This window comes from Neomonachus schauinslandi, chromosome 6 (genome assembly GCF_002201575.2).
Source record: "Neomonachus schauinslandi chromosome 6, ASM220157v2, whole genome shotgun sequence".
Classification (NCBI taxonomy): Eukaryota; Metazoa; Chordata; class Mammalia; order Carnivora; family Phocidae; genus Neomonachus; species Neomonachus schauinslandi.
This window is the reverse complement of record NC_058408.1, coordinates 54,446,753-54,471,445: the sequence shown is the minus strand read 5'-3', so window position 1 is coordinate 54,471,445 and position 24,693 is coordinate 54,446,753. Positions and strand designations below refer to the sequence as shown.

At 39.4% G+C, this 24,693-nt stretch overlaps 1 protein-coding gene across 4 annotated transcripts in view; it reads left to right on the top strand.

Moving 5' to 3' along the window:
• The first annotated feature begins 2,230 nt into the window (after positions 1-2,230).
• Positions 2,231-24,693, top strand: part of DNM3 (dynamin 3) — a 576,371-nt gene continuing 553,908 nt past the window's right edge. For all 4 annotated transcript variants that reach the window (XM_021682631.1, XM_021682630.1, XM_021682632.1 and 1 more), the window contains exon 1: positions 2,231-2,460. In XM_021682631.1, the coding sequence (XP_021538306.1) occupies positions 2,300-2,460 (161 nt within the window). In that variant the 5' untranslated portion in view covers positions 2,231-2,299. The remainder of the gene's footprint in view (positions 2,461-24,693) is intronic.

Genomic DNA, 24,693 nt, shown 5'->3' with positions numbered 1-24,693 from the left:
CTGGATTGGGACTGGGCAGGCTTCCTGCTGAGATAGGAAGCATGCTGGAGGGCACGGTTAGTTGCTCTTTATGCTCTTCTCTCTTCATGACTACTCTGACTACAACCATGTGGTGGATGGAGGGGTGATTCCTGGAAAAGGTATGTTGGGCAGATATCCTACTAGGGATACACTTCAGTGGAGGAGATGATGCATTCAGCTTTTTCTTGCTCTTTGGCTTTTTAAAAAAGTTGAGCTACAATTTACAATGAAGTGCACAGATCTTAAATGTTTAGTTCGATGAGTCCACGAATGTATACTCATATCCAAAACAAGAAATAGACTATTTCCATCACTTTACAAAGATCTCTGGCGCCTCTCGCAGTCAGTCCCTACACCTCAAAGCAACCAGTACTCTGATTTCTATCAACATAGATAATTTTGCCTATTCCACAACTTCGTATAAATGGAAGCATACAATATGTACTCTTTGGTGTCTTTCATTCAACATAATGTATCTGAGATTGAACTACGTTATCGCTGTATCAAACGTTCACTCCGGGGCGCCTGGGTGGCTCAGTCTGTTAAGTGGCTGCCTTCGGCTCAGGTCATGATCCCAGGGTCCTAGGATCGAGCCCCGCATCAGGCTCCCTGCTCAGCAGAGAGCCTGCTTCTCCCTTCCCCTCTGCCTGCCACTCTACCTACTTGTGCTCTCTCTGTCAAATAAATAAATTAAAAAAAAAAAAAACAAAAAGAAAGTTCACTCCTTTTCGTTGCTTAGAAGTATGCCCAGACCGTACTTGCTCATTCATTCATCTTTTGATAGACATTTGGGTTATTCTTAGTGTTTTGGTCATTTGGACATTTTTTACACAAGTCTTATTAGGGTTAAAGGGAACTTTATAGGATTAAATGCTGAGATTAGAAAAGATTAGTTCAGTTTTGAATAAGTTAAGTCAGAGGTACTTGTGGGACATTCAGATAGTGAGGTCCAGGACCAGTTGGAGTTCAGTCTATGGTAAAGGGGAGAGAGGTGGGCTAGCAATTTAGATTTCTGTAGTCGCTAGTCAGTATGTGGAATTAAAGCCAGGGCAAAATCCTCAGGTAGAGTATAAAGTGTGAGATAGGAAAAGGCCCATGAAGTAAATCCAAGAGAGCATGTGTATCTATTTGTAAAGAGGAACCCCTAAGTATGGACTCTGAGAAACAAACTGAGGGTTCTAGAGTGGAGGGGGATGGGGGGATGGGTTAGCCTGGTGATGGGTATTAAAGAGGGCACGTTCTGCATGGAGCACTGGGTGTTACACTCCAGCAATGAATCATGGAACACTACATAAAAAACTAATGATGTAATGTATGGTGATTAACATAACATAATAAAATTAAAAAAAAAAAGAGGAACCCTCTAAGGAGGCTGAGCAAGCACGACCATTTATTTATCTTTGTGTCTCCATCAGCAGGCACAGGACCCGACGCCCAGGCACGTCTCAATTTGCTAAATTTAACAGAACGTGTGCAGAGCATACGCTCTTTGATAGACCCTAGAGGAGGAGATAGATGGATAGGACAAATGGCATGAGGAGTCGCAAAGGCCCGAATGAGTGTGGTAGAGTGAAGAGAGGGAGTGGTGCGGTGTAAGCACGACAGGCTCCACCTTTGCTTCGACGGGGCTGGGAGATGGAATCATTAGAGTTGAATAATTAGGTAGGGTCAGACTACGCAGGTCCCGAAATGGATGTCAGATGGAAGAATTTAGACTCCACAGGCCGGCCACCTTGAGAAGAGCTGGGTTCTGAAGTAGGGCGTGAGAACATGAGATTTGCTTTTAGGAAGTGACTCTGGCGGCGACGGAGGTACGGTTGCTACTGCTGGTGACAGGGCTGAGTGGTTATCAGTAGGGCTTTCCACTGGTCTTTGGCTTTGTAGCTGAGGCTGATTCCCTGGCCAACCGCTGTAACTGTGCGTCTGAGCCTTGGTAGCAGGAGACAGAGGTCGTGGCATCTGGCGGCAGCTGGGAGGCAGTGCGTGCGCGCCGGGCCGAGGTGTCCGGTTGGGAACCCTCGCGCTGAATTGCAGCCAGGCGGGGCGCGGATGGGGCGGCCGAGGAACCAGGCCACGCCCCTCCCGCCCGCGCAGGCGCGCTGCGAGCCGTTAGCTGTCAGGAGCCGAGCGGCTGGCTGGCGGCGGGATCCGACGTCTGCGCTGGAACCGGCTGACAGCACCCAGCGCGGCAGGGGCGGCAAGGGCGGCGCGGCCCCGGCTCGCCAGCCGGGTCACAGAGGAGAGCAGGGATCAGCGGGCGGCTGGCGACGCTGGCAGGATGGGGAACCGGGAGATGGAGGAGCTGATCCCGCTGGTGAACCGTCTGCAGGACGCCTTCTCGGCGCTGGGACAGAGCTGCCTGCTGGAGCTGCCGCAGATCGCCGTGGTGGGCGGCCAGAGCGCGGGCAAGAGCTCGGTGCTCGAGAACTTCGTGGGCAGGTGAGAGCGCAGGGCGCGGGGGGCGGGGCTGGCGACCCCGCTTGGGGCCGTTGGAGCGCGCCCGGGCGGCCGGAGCCCTAGGACCGACCCGGGGCTGAGGCGGAATGGAGGGCAGAGCGTCCGTGGGGCGGGCGGGGTCGTCCCGGCTCCGGGCATCCTACGTCTCTCCCCCCCCCCCAAACGCCCGCGCCTGGTGGCCCTCCTGCCTGTCTTTCATCCTGCGATACAAAGCCATTTCCTCTCCGTCCTCCGGTCGGGGAGTCGGGGGAGGGGGTCCGCCCGGGATCGACTTCCCCCCTGCCCGGCGCGCCCGCCTCGGGTAGCCTGGATGCGTAGCGCGCCCGGGAGCTTCCCAGTCCCCGTCTGCTCTGTTTTCCCGGCTCCACATCCCCCTCCTTTTCCTGTCCGCCTCCCCGAGGCTCTCTGTGAGGCTTTGGGGTTTTATCCCCCCCGCCCCCCCGCGGAGATGCTGTCCTTCTCGCCCCGGTTCTCGGCTCCGCTCAGCTGCCTACTGTTCGAGACAGTCGTCCCCTGCCCCTAGCAGGGGAGGCGGGGTGCGAGGAGAAAGAAACCGTTTGTTGTGGTGAAGCTTCATCCAGCCACGCTTCCCCACCATTCTCCCTAAGAGTCGAAGAATAAAAGGTGGTGTGTTCGCGTGTGCACCTATTCACAGCTCCAGGCTTATGTCAGAGAAACCGAGGCACAGACTCTGAGGGGGGTGAACGTGGACTTGTGTTGCCCAGATGCCATGTCATTCCTGCATCATCTCGGAATTGACCAGCATCTTTCTCGCACTCTCTCTGCGCCCCCTCCCCCAGCATCATCTTCCGTTCCCTACGCTCTCATCTGTCCTGCGAGTCTTCAAGATAAAATGCTGAATCTAAATTATAGTTATGGGTTTCATCGTGACTCTTAACACAGAAAAAGGGAAAGGATTAATTTTTTTAATTGAGAATCAGCATTTTTTCCACTGAGCAATTCGTGAGGGATTAAGTTACCTTAACGGCCTCGCCTGAGGAGTGCAGACATTTGCCAAGAAAAGCCCGTTTGAAAGCATTAGGAAAGCTGAAATCTGTTTCCTATAGTAAACCAGGTAGAAATGTACAGCAGTAAGACAGTGGGCCGGAGTGGGGACAATCCAGAGATTGTACTTTACTCTTTTTATTTGGCTGGTTAAGTGATTTTAGAGTCAGAAGTTTCCTGTTCCTTTTTTTCTTTTTTTGTTAGTGTTTGGTCGTGTGTGAAATTTCGATATTCCCACATCTCCTTTGGGAATGTTAGTGTCTATAAAGTGCATATTATTCTTTTTCAGTTGATGCTCTGTCTGATGATACTTTTCTTTTTTTCCTTGTATGAACTAGAAAAGCTTAGAATCCTAATAAAAAAGTAAAATTGCTGACAATTGGCTGGTATCTTTGCCTAAGTCTCTTAATCACTTCTGTTTTACCATTTTGAGTGATGAGAAAGTGATGGTAAAACATTCTGCATACGTCATCTTAGACTAATGGTGAAGTGATGGATGAATGTGATTTCAAACATACGTGGGGCAGTCATATAACTTAATAAGGGTTTTACTTTTTTGGATTTACTGTCAATGAAATTCACTAAATTTAGAGTGGTATCCATAGGGAAAGTGAGGCTTGAGGGCAATGTATTTTTGAATTTTCAAACTCCAGGACATTTAACATGGTACCCTAATAGTCATTTAACTACTTTTGTTTTTTAAACAAATACTTAAAGATTAAAATAGTAAGTAATTCAAACGCAATTACCATGTTTTTATGCACATTTCATATATTTACTTGGATGGGCCGTATTATAAATGCAATGTTTGTGTCCAGAGCTTTTGAACCTAATGTCAGTTTTAGGCACATATCTCAATTCTGTCCTGACACACTTCTTAATGCTATAAGAAAATTGTATACATTTCCCCTCACTAGCTATAGTCTTGTAAAATGAGAATTTCAAAAAAAGAGATATGGAAGAGTAAATTATTTTAGCTTAAATGTTTTTTATGATAGAATGAAAAATAGGGACATTATAAGCATTATACAAATCAGAGCATTTAGCAAAATACATTAGTATTTTGTTATACTTTTTAAAAAAGTTTTACCAATAATTAATTACTGTTAAAATATCAAATCAAAGGGTGAACATAGAGGGAAAAACTCATTTAATAAATATATAAAGGCTTTATTATCTGTAGAGATGACACTTGCCTTGCAGAGCTTATATATTAGGAAAAAAATTAATTAAAAAGGTCATTTGACTTTAATAAAGGTTTCTGTCATTGAATTATTGAGGAATCTAATTTCTAATTATAAACCAACCTTAGGGAAAAAGGAGTTCTCAATTTTGAAAGGAGATTGGTCCTAGGCAGAAAAAAACTACTCATATTCCACTATAACCTTTTATCTTTTTGTTATCCAGCAATTTTGCAATAAAGATAAGGTCCTTTCCTTTAAGGATGAAACTTTCTTCTTTTACATGTAGTTGTTTTCATTTTAAGACTCTGGCGTATGTGCAGTTATCGAATGTAGTCATAAAACAAGGGGTCATTGCTTGTGTGAATTGTGTTTGCTCTCATTTAAGCTTGTTCTCTTCAAAATAATGATGCATTTTCCTCAATATTTAACAATCCATACTTAATGGACTATTTTCTTCTCTCAGATATATATTGACTTTTTTTTGATACCACTGAATGAATTTGGTTGTGAATGTGTTTACTTCATTTAACTGTAGCTGTAAAATCCAATTTTGGGGTGACAAGTTTGAGATTGTTATGAATAAAATGAGTCATGAATGAACTACTTGTTTGTGATTTTCTTTCTGAAGTGATGAATTTACATATTAATGTAATATAGTGTGAGTAACCAGATTGTTCTTTTGGTTGTTCAGATGAGATATAGACTGGCAGTGAGAGGCAGCGTAAGGTCTAATGAGTAGAAGCTGAGACCCATGGTGTGAATATAGGGGTTCATTATCCGGTGTGTGGGTCTGCCCATTTGTCTGGTTTGTGTATGGAAGAACTGAATTTACTCACCTACTTTCATATCCAATTTTTTTTTACAGTGCAGTGAGATGATGATGATGGTGGTTAACATTTATTGAGAGCTTGCTATGCATCTGGTGCTATTCTAAAGACTTTTACATGGGTAATCTCATTTAATACTCATAAAACCTCACAAAGGAAGGTACTCGTATGAGTTTCATTTTACAGAAGAAGAAATTGAGATTTAGAGAGTTTGAGTGACTTGCTGGTGGCTAATTTAATTGAACATAAAAACAGTGGAGCTAGGATCCAACCTGAGGTGTCTGGGCTCTATCCCATGCTATAAAACCTCTGTGCCATATTGCTCCCTCCATACTTAGATTTACCAAATCCTCTGATAAATACTTTCAACTTCTTTCTTTGATCACACTTAAAAGCACCACCTAAATGAACAAGAAGCTGCCATATTAATAGTATTATTCATATTTATTTTTGTCTACCTCGCCTCATTTTACAGATTTGAGGCAACCCCTTAGGCAGAAACAACATTAGTTAAAAGATAAGTACTTTTCTTTACTATATTAGACATTCTTGAAGGGAGCTCCAGCAGGTAATTGGGTTGTTTATTTAAGTATGTGTTTAGAGTACATATAACTTGTTTATGGAGGTGTTAAATGAAAACTGTACTAGTTGCTAATATGCAAATGTTTTGTAATGATATACTTGTTAAAAACATTAGTTTTTCAATGCTAATTATATAGGCAGAGAATTCCACATTATTTTATTCTAGTCTGAGTGGTAAATAGACTTTTAATTTTGTACAACTAGAGTAGGTTTTGTGATTAATGATTAAAAAAAGACTTTTTTAAAAAGTGACTATGCTGAGGGAGTGCATTTCAATGTGGAAATGTCAAATGTATATTTATTTAATTATGATGTTTGAAAGATAGATATGTTGATTATCTAAAGTTTTTTTGAGAGAGAACCTTAATAACCATTTGATGCTGTTGTTGCAATGGACATAACCGGATAATTAAAAAAAAAAATCCGTAAGTCATTTATATGGCTTAGATAGACACTATTCTTAAGTCCTTTGACTGATTTCAGGAGAGTAGTTAAAAATTGAGGAGGGAAGAGTTCTCCAGTTGCAAATGAGATTAGGCATAGAAGCATTCATATTAGTAAAACTTCTTAATTCAGAAATAGGTTTGTATTGAGGGAAAGTATTTTTTTAAATATCAAAGCACCTGAATTAGTGGATATTTTTCAACAAATGCCAGGTGTTAAAATTATTAGGTAAATGGGTGTTAACAATTAAGTTGTGATAATTTTTGAAAATTGTGCTTCATGGTTCCCAAGAGTCCATTTAAATAAAGAATCAGACACATGAACTTTTTTTCATCCAACAATGAATTGCTAAAACCTGAAATTACAAAGATATTTTTGCTGAATTAACATACATAATGTACTTCAGGTTTTCACGAATTTACAGTTGGTAGGATTTAAGTACTACAGTCAACTTAATTCTTTTAATCTCTGTATCTGAGAAACAATACAACCAGGTAAATTGGCCTGGATAGGATATCTCTGTTTCGGAATTTACTTTTGGTTAACAGATATCAAAAAATGCACTTGATTAACTTCTTTAAGAATGAATTTGAATAGGCGGTCATCCAGAACTTTTGAGGAATGGAGACTTAATAGTTACCTGTGCTATTATGCTAGAGATTATTGAGTTATCTACAGTTAGTATATTAGGTGTTTTTCTTAGGTAGTAGTACCTTTTATTAGGGCTAGTAAATGGAATTAAATTATGGTGTTTTATTTATTAATATAATTTATTTGATATTGAGGGGGCTACAAGCAGCTGAAAGAAATAGATGATTTTTTTTTCTTTCCCACCAGAGCCAAGTGGAGAGAGCCCTGAACTAATGTACTGTATAGAATAATCCAATTTTTTTCCCTGTATGGCCAAAGTTTTGCCTACCTCTAAGTCTGCTTTGTAATTTCTCCCACTCTCAGCATTAATTGATTCATTCATTAATTAAAAACATTCTTTTTAGAGAGGGGGTAGGGCCAAAGGGAGAGAAAGAATCCCACAACCCTGAGATCGTGACCTGAACTGAAATCAAGAATCAGATGCTTAACGCTGAGCCACCCAGGTGCCCCTCTCAGCATTAATTTAAAAATCCCAATGGATTATATAATACTAAACATATTTATATAAAGTGGAAGGAAGAAGGAGGCCAGTGTTTGTTTAGCCTTACTGGGTTGCTAGCATGGACACTGTTAATATACTTTCCATGCTTTCCTTACTTTACCTGTTTTCACATCCCCATGTCAATAGAGGAAGAAACTCAGGGTTAGAGAGGAGTAATTTGTGGAGGGTCACATGGCTCGTAAGTGGCCAAGCTGAGATTTAGCCTTGGATATGACTCCTGTTGGTACTCTTGAGAAATATGAGCAAATCAAGTCAATGAGCATGTATTTATTGAGTTCTGAGTATACTGGTAAGAATATAGTAGGAAGTATGAATGCCCAGAAGCTGATGTATGTATAAAAAGAGAACTGACAACATAAGGTATGAGATCTCAATTTTCAAGTGGTTTTGTAAAATAAATGCAGTTGGGTATAATGCAAACTGGGACAAAATAATTTATACTATGTCAATTTATTTTTACAAAAAAGAGAAAAAACCTTGAAAACCCACAATTCTGAAATTGAATTGGGATATAAGAGGAAAGTAGATGATATATGAGTTTCCAGTGTCATTTGGCAGCTGGTATCATTTTAACTCAAGGCTGCATGTACTGAAGTATCGATGTCAAAATGGGGATGGTTATCTGTGTCTCAGTGTCTGACTCCACAACAAAGCATTGAATTTAGACTATCACTTTATCATGAAGAGATACCATGTACTGGAGAGGGCCTAAGAGAAGAGTAGGAGGAAAGAAAAAAGGTTGGAGAGATTAAAAATATAACTGGATGCAGTGAAGGCTAAGCGAGAGTGGGTTGGATTAGGCCAACTGCTTTATAAGGACCTCCAAGGCGCTAATGCTGAAGGGAGTGGAATTCTATTCTTTTTTTTTTTTAGAATAAGGCATTTAGTTAAAGTAATGAAATAAATAGAAGACAAAATGTCAGGGAAGATGTTCTAAAGGCAAGCATGAGAGTGGAATGTGTTGATATTGTTTAGAAGTGGGGGAGGGTAAAGGAAGAGAGTTGACACTAAACGATTTGCATTTTGTGAGTTAAACATTGTTCTGGCAAATTAGAGGGTTTATTTATTTATTTATTTTAAAGATTTTATTTATTTATTTGACAGAGAGAGAGATAGCGAGAGCAGGAACACAAGCAGAGGGAGTGGGAGAGGGAGAAGCAGGCTTCCCGCCAAGCAGGGAGCCCAATGCAGGGCTTGATCCCAGGACCCAGGGATCATGACCTGAGCCGAAGGCAGACGCTTAACAACTGAGCCACCCAGGCACCCCTAGAGGGTTTATTAATATGAAGTTGGTGTTTTTGTTTTGTTTTGTTTTTGTTTTGTCATAGGTAGCTTAGCTTTGCTTTTATCAGTAGCAAGGACAGGCATTTCACTAGGTTCTGTAAGAAACTTTCTTCTGTCTTAATTTCTTTGCTAACTTCCTGGAGCTACATTAGGATACAGAGAAACTAAGAGATTTGCCCAAGGTTGGAAACAGAATCAGAGTTGAGTTTGGAACTTGGTGTTCAGAACTGGGAGCCCTGTTCAGGTCATCATCTTCTTTTCCTCCTCTTATTGTTTTAAAGTGCCTCCCTCTTACCCTCACTCTGCCTCCTCCTCTTCCCATTCCTTTCCATTGGACCAATCTTTCCTCCTCCTTGACATTTCCCTCTATTATTTTACTTGATAGCAGACCAGCAGTGAGATTTCATTCCCCCAGCCCCCGTACACAACAGTGGAAGGAAACAGGGAGCAGGATTTTTGTCAGGTTTAGGCTTAGACCAGGTAATTTGGCTGAGATAATATACATTAGTATATTTGTGACTTTTAGGAAACAGGCCCAGGGAGAGACTCAATGAAATAGTGGATGTTTTCACACATTATTAATGTTTTCCCACCAGATGGGCATATCTAGAAAGTTGTGCCTGGGATGGTCACTGATAGACCTTGCTTAAACCAAGGAAAGCTTCTGAAAAGTTGAGGATAAGTAAATAATGTAAATCTGGAAAGGTTGCTATTTTAAGAAATGAGTGAACTTTTTGGTAAAATAAAAGATATGTATTGGGTAGCAAATCCTCACCCTTCAATTTTGCCTGTTTCATATTTTACTTTTTTGTTTGTATTCTTAGAGTGAGGCCCATTGATATCATAGAAATTATTTTAATAATTAATTTCAACAAGCATTAATATTATGTTAAATCCTTAATGTTAATTGATTAGAAAGGCAAGATAGTTGTTGAGGAAAAGGAGGATATATTTGATCCATGAATTATGTGAATGATACAGGACAGGTTTAGATTTTGTTTTTCTCTGACATCCCTGCTGAAAGTCCTCTATTTCTAGAAATTTAAACTGTGTGCCTCAGTGCTCTTTTGTGACAGGTCTCATTTTCCTTTCCCACTGCTTCAAGGTCATGATATACCCATGAAAAACACATATATACCTATTAGAAGTGGGTAGGGCTTCTGAAGGACCTCATTGTCTATTGTTTCAGTGGCTTGGAATTGAAAGACAAATCCATTTAAATTAGTAACTTGGTGGGTAACTAATCTTATTTACGGTATTTCTTTTCTTCGATCTCAAAACGCCAGTATTTGAAAAGGACTCATCATATCCTGGTAATAGAGTGCAGGCTTTGCTCACTGGTGTTTCAGTCCCACTTCTGACTCTTGTTAGTAACATGCTCCTCAGCAAGGCACTGAACCTCCCTGGGACTTAATTCCCTCATCTGCAGTATAGGCATAGTAATACAGAATTTATTTTTTTATGTGTGTGTGTGAGTTCTAAGTAAGATAATGTATAATGTATGGCCCATAATATGCATTCAGTGAATGATGACTGTGATATGATGATTTATAAGAAAAATATATATCTGATCATTCATATGACCAAAATATATTTCTTCTTTTAATTTTAATATTTATTTATTTATTTATTTGGGGGGGAGGAGCAGAAGGAGAGGGACAAGCAGACTCTGCTGAATGTGGAGCCCAGTGTGGGGTTTTTTATCTCACAACCCTGAGATCATGACCTGAGCCAAAATCAAGAGTCAGATGCTCAACTGACTGAGCCACCCAGGTAACCCCCCCTTTTAAGATTTTATTTCATATGACCAAAATATATTTCTCATATTTATTTGGTCTTCATCCATGGTTCTTGTCTTACAGCTCACAAAACCTTTGGAATTTCCTGTGTTGAGAGTGAGCAAGGTGTCTTTTTGTTATGTTAATGAGGTGACTTGGAAAACACCTAAGGATGGGGGCTGCTTGTCAGTGGAGCTTACCCCATGATTAGGGGGTTGGAATTTTCAGTCCTATCCCCCAATTTCCTGGGAGAGGAGACGGGTTTGAGGTTGAATCAGTTGCCAATAGCCAATGATTTAATCAGTCATGGCTATGTAACGAAGCCTCCATAAAAACCCAAAGGACTGGGTTCGGAGAGCTCCTGAGTTGTTGAACACATGGACATTTAGGGAGTCTGGATCACCTGGAGAGCGCATGGAAGCACCTCGCCCTTTTCCCATACCTTGCCCTATGCCTCTCTTCCATCTGGTTGTTCCTGAGTTATATCCTTTTATGATAAACTGGTAATCTAGTAAGTTAAATGTTTCTCTGAGTCCTATGGGCCACTCTAGCAAATTAATTGAACCCAAGGAGGTTCAGATTGGCATTTGAGGTGTCGGGGTACAGCCTTGTGAGACTGAGCCCTCAACCTTGGAATCTGATGCTGCCTCTGGGTATGGTGTCAGCATTGAATTGAATTGTATGACACCCAGCTAGTGTCCAGAGCACTGCCTGTTGGTTTGGGAACCCCCTTCCTCACATTGGAATTGGTACTAAAACCCATTTAATGGCTACTAGTCTAAGTCTTTTATCTAGACTGGAGGTTTTCTGAATATTTTAAAAAACAAAAATAAATTTAGGAGACACGATAGATACTAATGCATCTTTGCAAATTCTCTGTTTTGTGCATGTTGGAAAATTACAGCTTCATCAAAATACTAACTTTTAGATCATCATAACTTAGGGTATATATGGGCCTTCTTTAGAGAAAGCATTGCCCACATTTAGCATTACCATAGTGTATTTTTTTTGTTAAACAGCATAAAACGACCTATATCCAGTTTGTGTGTTCTCTTTTCCCAAGAGTTCCAAAGAACTTTTCCATTTATTCTTTTATTAATCCTTACAATATCCCTGAAAGGAGAGTAAAGGCTTGTTTTATTAACTTCAATTCAGAAATGAGGAAGACTGAGCTAGAAAAGGTTAAGTGACATGCTAGGGTTTAAATGGTGATACTAGAGATAATGAATGCAATAGAATTAATAACATTGCAATAGTAGAATTAAAATGAATTTTGCTGAAATTTTCCTTCGTTCTCCCAGAGAATAAATTTTAAGGAAAGTATTTGATTCGATGATATGGAGTAAACCATTCATAGCATATCTGTATCTTTTGGAAATATTAGATGAAATTATAGGCAAAGATGGGGGTGGGAGTAGGAAAAACATTGGAGAGTCCAACTGGAGAAGCAGGACTACTGAGTAAGAGTATGAGCTAAGCCCAAGGAACAGAAAAGATCTATAGCCAAGGGATCCGGAGGTAAGGCAGAGAAATAGTTGTGTCTGGTGTTATTAGACCTTAGAGAAGTACTGCAGTTTGTATAGTAGAAGTTGAAATAATATCCAGTGACTATTTTCAGTGGAAAAACTCATATTCTGACTTGATTGACATTCTCGCAGCTTACTAACCACCAATTTCAGCTTCGAGCTAGTTAACTGGTTCCATTTGGAATGACATTATCTTTGTGTTACTAGGTATGCCTCAGAACATTTGTGTAAGAATAGCTTTGGGTGTCTTATCCAGAGGAACCTTAGAGATCTGTGTGTGTGTTTTTCTGTTTTCTGGTTAATAAAACTGAGATTCATCCTTTTCATATATTTAAAAGACGGGGAAAGGCCCGCAGTCTATTTTCATGGATCCTAACATTACGATTCTGAATGCTCCTTCCTGGACAACAACCATTGTGTGGTGAGACTTTTGCATTTTCATCTAGAAATACCAGTATAACTTTTTGAATACTGATTACAGTCCTTGTGGATTCAATTTAAGAAACTTTACATGATCTGTTTACTTAATCCTAACAAAAAACATGCGAAACTGTGGGGGGGGAATACTTGATTTGATTTATCTTCTATGAATATTATATTTTCCTCAGGGATTTTTTTCTAAGTTGTTGGAGAAGGGAAATGATAGAAGGATTATGAGTCTCTTACTTCAAGAACAAGAGCAGGAATGGGAAGGAGGAAGTCTTGCTTAGTGTGAGTGTGAGTGTCTACTATATTGCAGGGACATAGGAAGAAAAAACAGATGAAATCTTAATTGCTGAGGGAATTAGGAATATTCATGAGTTATTTAGTTTGAGATGGATGTTAAAGGGTTACCTCAGGTAAGCTGAGGCACCATGGGTGAAAGCAATGAGAGCTGGGTTAGTCCAGTATATCCATCACCCTGCTGGTCTTCCTCAGCTCTTCCTATCTGATTTAGAGGCCCCTCCTCGGGTCCTTGTTCATACCTTCCTGCACAGGGATCTTACTGCACAATTGGTTGCGTCGTCTGTCTGCCCAACTCTTTGCAGCTTCCATGAAGTCAGGAGCTGCATTTCATTTCTCATTTTCATTTAATGCTGTATGAATTTGCAATGTGATTCTGTATATGCCACTTTTCCAAGCTGAATTTTACCTTCTTTACCAATAAATTGGTGTTGGACTAGATCAGTGTTTTTCAAACTGTGGGTATGACATATTAGCAGGACATGATATCAATTTAATGGGTTGTGACAGTTTTTAAAAAATATCAGGGTACATCCCAAGTAGTAATGATAAGTACCATACATTATTGGGAAACTTTTGTATTAGTTATGTATTTGTATATGTATATGTATTTGTATATCATGCTGCAGTATGAAATTTATTTCTTACTACAGTTGTTCTCAAAATTGTTGAATGCCTCTGGACTAGATTAAGTCTAATATTATTTTTAGTCATTTATTTGATGATTCTATATTTGTGTGGTAGGACAAATCTTTTTATTATAGAAGGCACAATTCACACTATACCATACTATTTTACTAGGCGACCTAAAATCGAGATAATTTTATTATTTTTATTTTGTTAAATTAAGTATGTTTTAATTGAAAAAAAGAATAGGTACATGTGTTAAAAACTCAGACATTTCAAAAGGATATACGATAAAAATTGTCCCCCCCATTATGGTTTCTTACTTGTTAAGACGTTTCATTTACCTGAATACCTGCCAGATTATTTCTGGGTTTATATTTTCTTCATATGACATTTATTTGATTTTTGAGGACAGAGAGAATTTAATAAGCTTGTTTGGTTGTAGGTAGATGATAAAACCAGCTGAGGAAGAATATGTTTGAAAACTCTATTTGCAGATGGATTTATTCATTCACTGAGTCATTTACAGTCATAGTTTTGAGAGTCTACTATATGCCAGAAACTGTGTGAGGCTCTTCGTGTAGAACAGCTCCTTCAAGGAACTTGGTGACCCAGTAGGGTACAAGGGTTGATATGCACTGTGCTCTTATTATTAGGGTAACCAGGCTAACGATTCTAATGTGAGGCATTTGTTAGAAAGTAGTTGGTGGTGTCATGATGTTGTCTCCAAATATTTGAGGAGCTGGTAATTGGAGAGGGATTAGATTGACTTTATGTCCCTAGAAGACACAGAACAAATGGGTAAAAGTTACAGGTAGACAGATTTAAACTTAACATAAGGGAGATTGCTCAACAGAAGAGTTAAGAAATGGAATGAGTCCCTGTAAAGCAGTAAGTATTCCATCACCGGAAGGATAGAGGCCAGGGATTAAAGACTGACTGGCTCCTTGGCAAGGTGTAGATGGGAGGCAGCTTGAGCAAAAGGACTTTGAAGTTCCTTTATAACTTAAAGTCTATGATTTGGCTTGCTGGGTGTCAGAGAGCAACCTGGCTTTAAAAAAAATCTGTTTTCTATAGACTATTTCTAAGTAGATAACATGTGTCAGACATATAAAAGGGTTAAGACCTCCCAGGGTCCAGCCTTTCTAGGCCTTCAAAAAATAGCTGTGGATGTAAAAAAACTGGAATCCCTCACAGAATGACTAGTTCCATGAAGCAGCTATGAATAAAATTGTTTTAGTGATAAATTGTATTATTCTTTGAAAAAAATGGAATAACAGCTTGGGGGCGCCTGGGTGGCTCAGTCGGTTGGGCATCTGCCTTTGGCTCAGGTCATGATTCCAGGGTCCTGGGATCGAGCCCCACATCGGGCTCCCTGCTCAGCGGGGAGCCTGCTTCTCCCTCTGCCTGCCGCTCCCCCTGCCTGTGTTCTCTCTCTGTCTCTGTCAAATAAACAAATAAAATCTTAAAAAAAAATGGAAAAACAGCTTGATTTTAAAATCTGCTTTAACTATCCACCTTTTTTCAGTGGTGTACTAGCCTAAAAGCTCTTGAAAAATCTGTCTTCTTTTTCATTTCTAAAATCCTCTTCCTAAATTTAATACATATTGGAATTTCCTTATTCGGAACGTTCTAGTCCAGGTCCTCCCCTACACCTGGAGAACTCTGACAGCATCTTGCTCTCCCATTTCCTCTGTTTCTCATTCATCCGTTCCATGCCAATATTGCTGCTCTCAGATTAATTTTCCAACACACAACTTTCATGTCACTGTCCACAGGAACTTGCAGTTACCACCCACCTTTTCAAATCTCTATGTGATTTTCAAACCATTTTACCTATGTAACTTTTGTTTTCCACTCCTCTGCAGTGTGTTTTCTTCTCACTTTTCTCATCTTTTCTGTTATAAAGTGGTTATTTCTGATTACATAGGAACGAGCATGGCTGGGCAGAGCATGATCTTTTGTGACCAAAAGGAATTCCAGCAATCAACGCATACTTGCTTTCTTTGGGATGAAAAGGCAATTAAAAAGTATTTGCCCTCAACGGAATCTAATGAAGACTAACATAGAGTGTACTCCAGAACTCGTGAAGTGTTGTGCTGAAGAACATGCAGTCTCTGGGGCCAGACTGCATTCACATCCTAGCTTTGCCACTTACATAGTTCTGTTATCTTAGGAGATCACTGAACCTCTTGGTGCCTTGGCTGCCTCCTCTGTACAATGGAGTAATAGTAGGACCTATCTCATAGACTAGCTATGAGGATTAAATTAGTTAATACACGTGAAACACTTAGGACAGTGTCTATCACATAGCAACAGTTCAGTGTTTATTACTGGGGATGGAAGTTTAGACAGAATTTGGGTGCCTTTAGAATTATGGAGTGTTCTGGATGATTAAAAGAAAATGGCACATCTCTTTGGAGAGTCTGGGAAAGATTTCATGAAAGAGGTAGGGTTTGAAATGAGCATTAGAGAGGAAGAATTTGATAAGTTGAGATAGGGCCAAAGGCAGAGGTAAGAGGCCAGATTGCAGCCTTCTCTGACCTCTTGATGACTTTAGGGTTGGTTCCATGCTGTTGGGCACTTCAAGGTTTCTGACTGATTTACATTAGTTTTTGGTCCCCGAGGCAGACTGCAAACTCCTTACTGGTATTCCCCACAGTATCTTGTACATTTCTGTCTTAGGTACTTAATTTTTATGGAGTCTTCACTAATTAAATTGTTGACCCGACTTCAGATGGGTTATGACTGGGAATGAAAGATCACACTCACTTTTAGTAAGATATATATATTTAAGATTTTATTTTTAAGTAATCTCTATACCCAACATGGGGCTTAAACTCACAACCCTGAGATCAAGAGTTGCATTCTCCACCGACTGAGCCAGCCAGGCACCTCAAGAGATTTATATTTTATACTTATGAGATAAAATTGACTGTGTTTGATGAACTAATGCTCTTAGCTTGATAAACTAATGTTCTTAGCCCATGTGCCTTAGTTTTTAAATTATCACTTCTCTCACCTTTACTTCTCTATCCATTTTCTTAATGCTATAAATCTACTTAGGATTCTCCCATTTTAACCTCTGCCCTCTTCTGCTGTTGGCTTAGCTCCTTCCTTATCTTTACAGCCTTTACTTTCTGAACTCTTACTGTCTGAACCCAGGAATCAAATAGATTTGAATTACAAGGTTTAAATATACTTGAAAGACTGGTCTATCCCAACATCTCCCAAGGCAAATATGTGGATATCTGTGTAAGATTTACTAAAGGGACTTGTCAAAATAAGGGTTCCTGGGCTCGACTCATGGTGACTGACTCAGTGGGTCTGGAATTAAGCCAGCAAAATCTGTATTTTTCAGAAGTTCTCCTGGTGCTCCTAATAAGCAACCAGATTTGGGAGCTTGTAATTACCACTTCCACAATTCCTGTGATTTCTGCAGCTGTGGATAAGGAATGAAATGTATCTTCCAAAACTAATGATGTAATGTATGGTGATTAACATAGCATAATAAAATAAAATTTAAAAAAAATGTATCTTCCAATCCCATCAGCATACTGAAACTGCCCTTGCCAAGGTCACTGATGATTTTTAAACAGCTTATTTTACTAAGTATTTCTGAAATTGATCACCTATGCTTAATTCCTACAACCACTGGGTTCAAGTTGGCATCATTCATCTTCTGGACTATAGCAATGGACTTTATGCTTTTGCCATCTGTAATCCTCCAACCTAGCTTCCACACAGCCATAGCATGATTGATATGGAATTAAAATTAAATGATGTCACTATCTTGGTGAAAACTCTTCAAGTCCTAATGCCAACCACATAAAATCCAAGGTTCTTGGCATGGCATAAAAGGCCCTGCAATGACCCAGCCTCTCCAGGTTATCTGTTATGCCTGGATCCAGCTGCTTTTCATGCCCTGTACACATTCACTGTGCTGTTTCACATTTCTTTGCCTATATCACATGAGTCCCTTTATAAGGAACAATGTGATCCTTCACCAGGCTAGCTCCTATTATCTTTAACTCAAGTTTCCTTTCTCCTCTTCTCTTGGGTACCTCAGTTACCTTCCACTTTCTCATCTTTCCCAAGTTACTTGTCTCTCTTCTAGGCATCATAACTGTGAGTAGTTTTCTAATGTTATACTTATTACATTGTATTAAATTATTTATCTACTTCTATCATTATCATTCTGAGCTTCTTGAGGGCAGAGCCTGGGTCACTTTTGGCATATAGTAACTTTTGAGTAAATACTGAGTGAATGAGTCAACAAATACAATAGAGAGGTTTCAGCCTCTGTCATACTGATTTATCTGCAGCATATGATGTTGTTTATTGAACACTCTGTGTGCCAGGCACTGTCTTAGGCAGCAGAAAGGCATTAATAAGTGAACAAGCATACTCCCGGTCATTGAAGAGCATGTGGTATAGTGAAAAGATCAACAACAAGCAAATAAAAAGTGTATAATTATAACTTAGTATGGATGCCATGACAGAAATGATCATGACACAATGCTAGAGCATGACAGAGAGGGACATTATTTATAGGTTGATCAAGGAAGCCTGGCTGGTCAGGTGATATTTCAGCTGAAGGAAAAGGAATTAGGTATGGGAAGAGCTAGGAAAAAGCATTCCATGCAGAAGGAATAGTATGTGTTAAGTCTCTGAGGTGTCAAAGAGCTTTGTGTGTTGTAGGAATTTAAGGTAAGTTGAGCTAGGGGGAATTATGGCAAGGAAAAGTAGCAGAAGGGAGTTTAGGTAGACTTTGTTGGTGTAAAAAATAGTTTAAATTTTGCCTGGACTGCAATGGTAAGCAACTGAAGGAAGGGTTTTAATCAGGATAGTGACATACTCTGATTTATATCTAAAAAAGATTACTCTAGGTAAGTGCTGTTTAAGATTGTAGTCACAACCCCATGTGGCTGCTACTGAGAAACTGAATTTTCAACTTTATGTAATTTTGAACTTAAATTTAAAAGCATAATTGATTCAGTTATTGGAAAACTTTTAAGTATGTTCTAATATCTTTTCAACTATATGTTTATAACATTAAATATAGATCAGGTATTTCTGATGAAAATTAAGCTTCTAAGTAGGGATGTGCTATAAATGAAAAGTACACACCAAATTTCAAAGCCTTGGTATGAAAAGAAGAATGTAATTGTCTCATTAATTTTTTATATTGATTACATATTGAAATATTTATATTTTGGAGAGACTGGGCTAAATTAAAATGAACTGTTAAATTTACTTATTTCTTTTTATTTTTTTATAATGTGGAGCACAGAGAATTTAACTAAAGATGTTAATTAGTAGTTGTCAGTATTTCATTGACATTTAAAACTTTATGATTGTATAGCAAAAACTCCAAAACATCATTGAAAGAAATTAAAGAAGACCTAAATAGATGGAAAGGCATCCTCTATTCATGAAATGTTAGAGAAATGTCTATTCAAATCCTTTGCCCATTTTTAAATTGGGTAATTTATGTTTTTATTGTTGAGTTATAAGAGTTCCATATATATTCTGGACACTATTCCTTTATCAGATATATGCTTTGCAAAAAATTTCTCCCATTCTCTGGATCATTTTTTCATGTTCTTACTAGTGCCCATTGAAGCACAAAAGTTTTCAATTTTGATGAATCCCAGTTTATCTAACTTTCTTTTTGTTGCTTGTACTTTTGGTATCATAGCTAAGAAACCACTGTTGAATCTAAAGTCACCAAAATTTACACTGTGCTTTCTTCTAAAAGTTTTATAGTTTTCAGTTCTTAGATTTAGGTCTTTGATCCATTTTGAGTGAGTTGTGTATATGGTTTGAGGTAGGGGTCCAAATTCCTTTGCATGTGGATATCCTGTTGTCTTAGTACCATTCGTTGAAAAGGTCACTCTTTCCCCCATTGAATTGTCTTGGCATTCTTGTCAAAAATCAGCTGACCATAGGGGTGCCTGGGTGGCTCAGTTGGTTAGGTGTCCGACTCTTGATTTTAGCTCAGGTCACGATCCCAGGGTTGTGAGATTGAGCCCTGCATCGGGCTCTGTGCTGGGCATGGAGCCTGCTTAAGATTCTCTCTCTCCCTCTCCCTCTACCCTTTCCCCTCCCTCCACCCCCAGGTCATGTTCACACTCTCTCTCTAAAAAAAAAAAAAATCAACTGACCATAAATGTAATAGTTTTTTCCTATTTTGTTTTGTTTTTAGAGGTGGGAGGCAGAGGAAGAGAGAGAGAATCTCAAGCCGACTCCATGCCCAGTGCAGAGTCCGTTTTGGGGCTTGATTTCACAACCCTGGGATCATGACCTGAGCTGAAATCAAGAGTTGAACGCTTAATGACTGAGCCACCCTGCCGCCCCTGTAATAGTTTATTTCTCCTGAACTGTATGTCTATCCTTATGCCAGTACTACACTGTTTTGAGTAGTGTAGTAAGTTTTGGAATTAGGGAGTTTTTTTTTTTTTTTAAGATTTTATTTATTTGACGAAGAGAGACACAGTGAGAGAGGGAACACAAGCAGGGGGAGTGGGAGAGGGAGAAGCAGGCTTCCCGCTGAGCAGGGAGCCCGATGCAGGGCTCAATCCCAGGACCCTGGGATCATGACCTGGGCCAAAGGCAGACGCTTAATGACTGAGCCACCCAGGTGCCCCTGGAATTAGGGAGTTTTTATAGAGATTGTATGGAATCTGCAGGTTGATTTGCGATATATTATCATTTTAACAATTTTAAGTCTTCCAATTTATGAATATAGGATGTCTTTCCATTTATTTAGGTCTTTTAAAATTTCTTTCATTGATGTTTTATAGTTTTTGCTGTACAATCTTAAAGTTTTCAGTATCAACGAAATACTGACAACTACTAATTAATATCTTCAGCTAAACTCTCCTCTTTGCTCCAGACTCTCATATCCAACCATCTGGATATCTTACAGGCTCTTAACATGCCCATATCCATACTCTTGATATTCTGCTCCCAAAATTTTTTTCAGTCTCCCCCGTTTTGGGGAAGGGCAACTCCATCCATCTAGTTACAAAGTAAAAACCTGTAAGTCATTTTTTATCCCATCCTTCCCTTATCTAATCCATCAGCAAGTCATGATGACTCTACTTCCAAAATACATGTAGAATCTACACTTCTCTCCATTTCCACTGCCACAGCCTAATCAAAACTGTCATTATCACCCACCTAGACAACTGCAAAAGCTTACTAATCCACCTCCCTGATTCTCCTTTGCCTGCCTCCAGTCCATTATCCTCACAACATCTACCAATAATGGGAATATAATGTGAGCCACATAAATAATTTTGAATTTTCTAGTAGTCACAGAGGTTCCAACATACTCAAATCCATACTCTTGCTATTCAACTCTCTTTTAGAATAACTAACTCTCTGCCTGATTCTATTTACCTTTCAAGACACAGCTATCATCTCTTTCTTAGAAGCCTTCACTAAGCCCACAGATAGAAGGTATTTACTGAATATATGTTGAAAGACTGGGGATGCTCAGAGCCCTGTTGAACTGATGAGCTCTTTGAACACAGAATTATCCAGAGAGACAGTGTTGTAAGCACAAAAAGCCAAGGGCCTTTGTATTTACATGGCTTTCTATCTTTGTTTCCTTGTCTGCAGAATGGAACTAATATACATTATCTCAATTCCTTTTACAAAGTCTAAAAAGTGGGTTTTAAGTGTCTAGTACATAGACTCCTCAATAAATGATAGTTTAAAAAATAGTAGCAAAACATGCCTAAGAGATCATCTCCATTGCAAGGATTGCAAAGACACCTGCTCTATTTAAAATGCTGCATTTTTTGGCATTACATTTAAGACAAATTATGAAGACCTATAACCGAAGGTTGTTTTTCTAAAAGGTTAATATTTCTCCAGAATGACTTGTATGCTTCTTCGTTTAGACCCATGGGTGGGTGAATTCTACACCAAATGTAGAAGGAGAATATGTAAAATTCAGATCTACCCTGCATATTTTCCATCAACTGCCTGCACATTAAGGAGTTGTGCCAGTGAGGAGGACAAGAACCTGGTAACTGGTCTTGTGGTTAAAAGGAGCTAACAGAGCTTATAGGGCTTGCCGGGTAGAGGACAAACTATCATTTATCTATAGAACAGATAGGACTTGTGGAAGCATAGTGTATTAAGTGGAGGCCTCTGAGCTTAGAAAGGGGCCTTTCCTATTAGGCTAGAACCAAGACAAGCACAAAGAGATTATAATTTAGATACTATATATATATATATATATATATATATATACACACACACACACAGACACACACACACACACACACACACACACCAAACACCTCTCTTTGGAATGGGGTACAATGTTTATTGTTGAATTGTCGTTGTGTGACTTGTTTTTTTCAGTAGCTTCTCTCTTTAAAAAATGGTATATAGGGGTGTCTGGTTGGCTCAGTCGGTTTAAGTGTCCAACTCTTGATTTTGGCTAAGGTCATGATCCCAGGGTCATGAGACTGAGCCCCGCATTAGGCTCTGAGCTGGGTGTGGAGCCTGCTTAAGATCCTTTCTCTCCCTCTCCCACCCACCAGTCCCCACATCCCTACCTTTCTATTAAAAAAATGGTATATAAATTGAACATTAGTTAATAGTGTTTTCTTAATGCTTTGCGTCATTATGTTAGAGATGCTTTGTCAGATTTTGCTTGCCAAAAGTTTTTTTATTTTTTTAATTTTTTTTATTTTAAAGATTTTATTTATTTATTTGAGAGAGAGAGAATGAGAGAGAGCAAGCACATGAGAGGGGGGAGGGTCAGAGGGAGAAGCAGACTCCCTGCCGAGCAGGGAGCCCGATGTGGGACTCAATTCCAGGACTCCAGGATCATGACCTGAGCCGAAGGCAGTCGCTTAACCAACTGAGCCACCCAGGCGCCCGCCAAAAGTTTTTTTAAAATATTTTATTTATTTATTTAGAGAGAGCACATGCGTGAGCTGGGGGAGGAGCAGAGGGAGAGAGAGAGAAAGAATCTCTAGCAGACTCTGTGCTGAGTGCGAACCCCACACGGGACTTGGTCTCCCAACCCTAAGATCATGACCTGAGCTGAAATCAAGAGTCAGACACTTAACTGACTGGGCCATCCAGGCGCCCCTTGCTAAAAGTTTCTAATTCTTGCTTGAAGAAAAATTTTTTTATTTTGTCTCTGGAAGTTCTAATTCAGGGCAAGAATCTTTTGTGTGCCTAAATTGTTTTATAATGAAATTAATCATCCCTTAATTTGCCTTTTAAAAAACAGACATTTAATATCTAGCAGGTTTTCTTAATTGGAGAGAAACATTCCTGTAATTCATAAGAAGTTAGCTATCACCCTGCAAATAAAACAATTTTTTAATTTAAGTTTAAATTAATTTAAAATTTAATTTAACTTTTAAATCCTGCTTTTCCACAAAGGATTTGAGGTGGCTTCCTACCAACCATATTCATTCATTCATTGACTCATTTTTTTGTAATAAATATTTATGGAAGTATTGGACATAGAAAATAAAACAATAAAGTAGAAGTAAAGAGGCAGGGCCAAGAAAAGTAAGTAACTAAGATTAGACCAAGAAATGGACAAGAGAAAATTTCCAAACATAAAGATTAACATAATTGTAGAATTGAACACATGTAAGCACCCTGGTAGTCAGGGGGAAAAGAGAAATATCAGACAGTTTTGTTATCAGGAAGGAGGAAGAAACATTCACATTCATACAGTTTCCTCTAGGGCAGAACAAAAACAATTTCTCATATTTTATAACTACCAATAGTAGCTTCTTTCCTCTATCATCTCACCCATTATCAGGGTTGAGCTGGGCAGGTGACTTTGGAATTTTGAGCCTGGATCCCATTCTCACATCAGTCTCGATGTATGCCGAGATTTCTTTCAACTTAAATGCTCATACTTGTGCTAATAGATTTATATCTTCCCCAGATAGCTCATTTCTTATGTGTATTGATGGACTTTACTGTTGTCACATTCAATAAACCTTGAAACTTTCATATTTTCTTCAACTCTCCTCTCCCCATATCTACTAAATTTTGTGGGTTCTACTTGAGTGGTGCCTTTGCTCTCTGATGGTGCTTTAACATTTCTGTTGCTGTTGCCCCAGTTCAGGACTTACATCCTTCTTCTCTATCACAACAGCTTATTTAACCCCCTTCTAAATCATCTTAAATACTCTTGCACAACCCTAATCACCACCATTCCCTTTTCTTACATAATAAACTCCTAACTTGGAGCGCCTGGGTGGCTCAGTCGTTAAGCATCTGCCTTCGGCTCAGGTCATGATCCCAGGGTCCTGGGATCGAGCCCCGCATTGGGCTCCCTGCTCAGCGGGAAGCCTGCTTCTCCCTCTCCCACTCCCCCTGCTTGTGTTCCCTCTCTCTCGCTGTGTCCTCTCTCAAATAAATAAATAAAATCTTAAAAAAAAAAAACAACCCAAAAAACTCCTAACTCCTTGGCATGACATTGAAAGCTTTCCACGATCTGGCCACCAACTACTTTTCAGCATAGTCTTCTCTTCCTCTCGCTCACACACCATAGATACCATTTTCTGGAACACTTGTGCTTTCTCTCCCTTGTGTCTTTACCCACCCTGCTTTTTCCATCTAGAATGCTTTTGCTCTTCCTGTTCCTGCCATTTTAATTCAATTCATTAGAACTTTACTGAGTGTTTGCTGTATACAGAGGGTTGTACTAGCTAATGTGGATTCCAAGGTGGGAATGATTATCCTTTATCTCAAAAATCTCACACAAGTGTTCAGAGGAATTGATTGGTAAGTTGAAGTTTACATATTGCTTCCTCTCTGAAGCCTTTCTAAGGTCTTTTTTAAAAAACCTTAGGTGCATGTGAGTTTCTAATAAAGGCCAAGCATTTTAAAACTTTTCAGCCATGTGTGTAACCACACATGGAGCACAGCCTCTGAAGTCAGCAGGATTCCGCACAGCACATGGAGAAAAGCCTGGAACGGTTTGGGCAGGGATAGGAGTCAAGACCTTCGAGTTCAGACCTCCCCAAAGGATAAGTGGGCTGAAGATCAGGCTTGTAACAGATTTGAAGCAAACTTCTATGT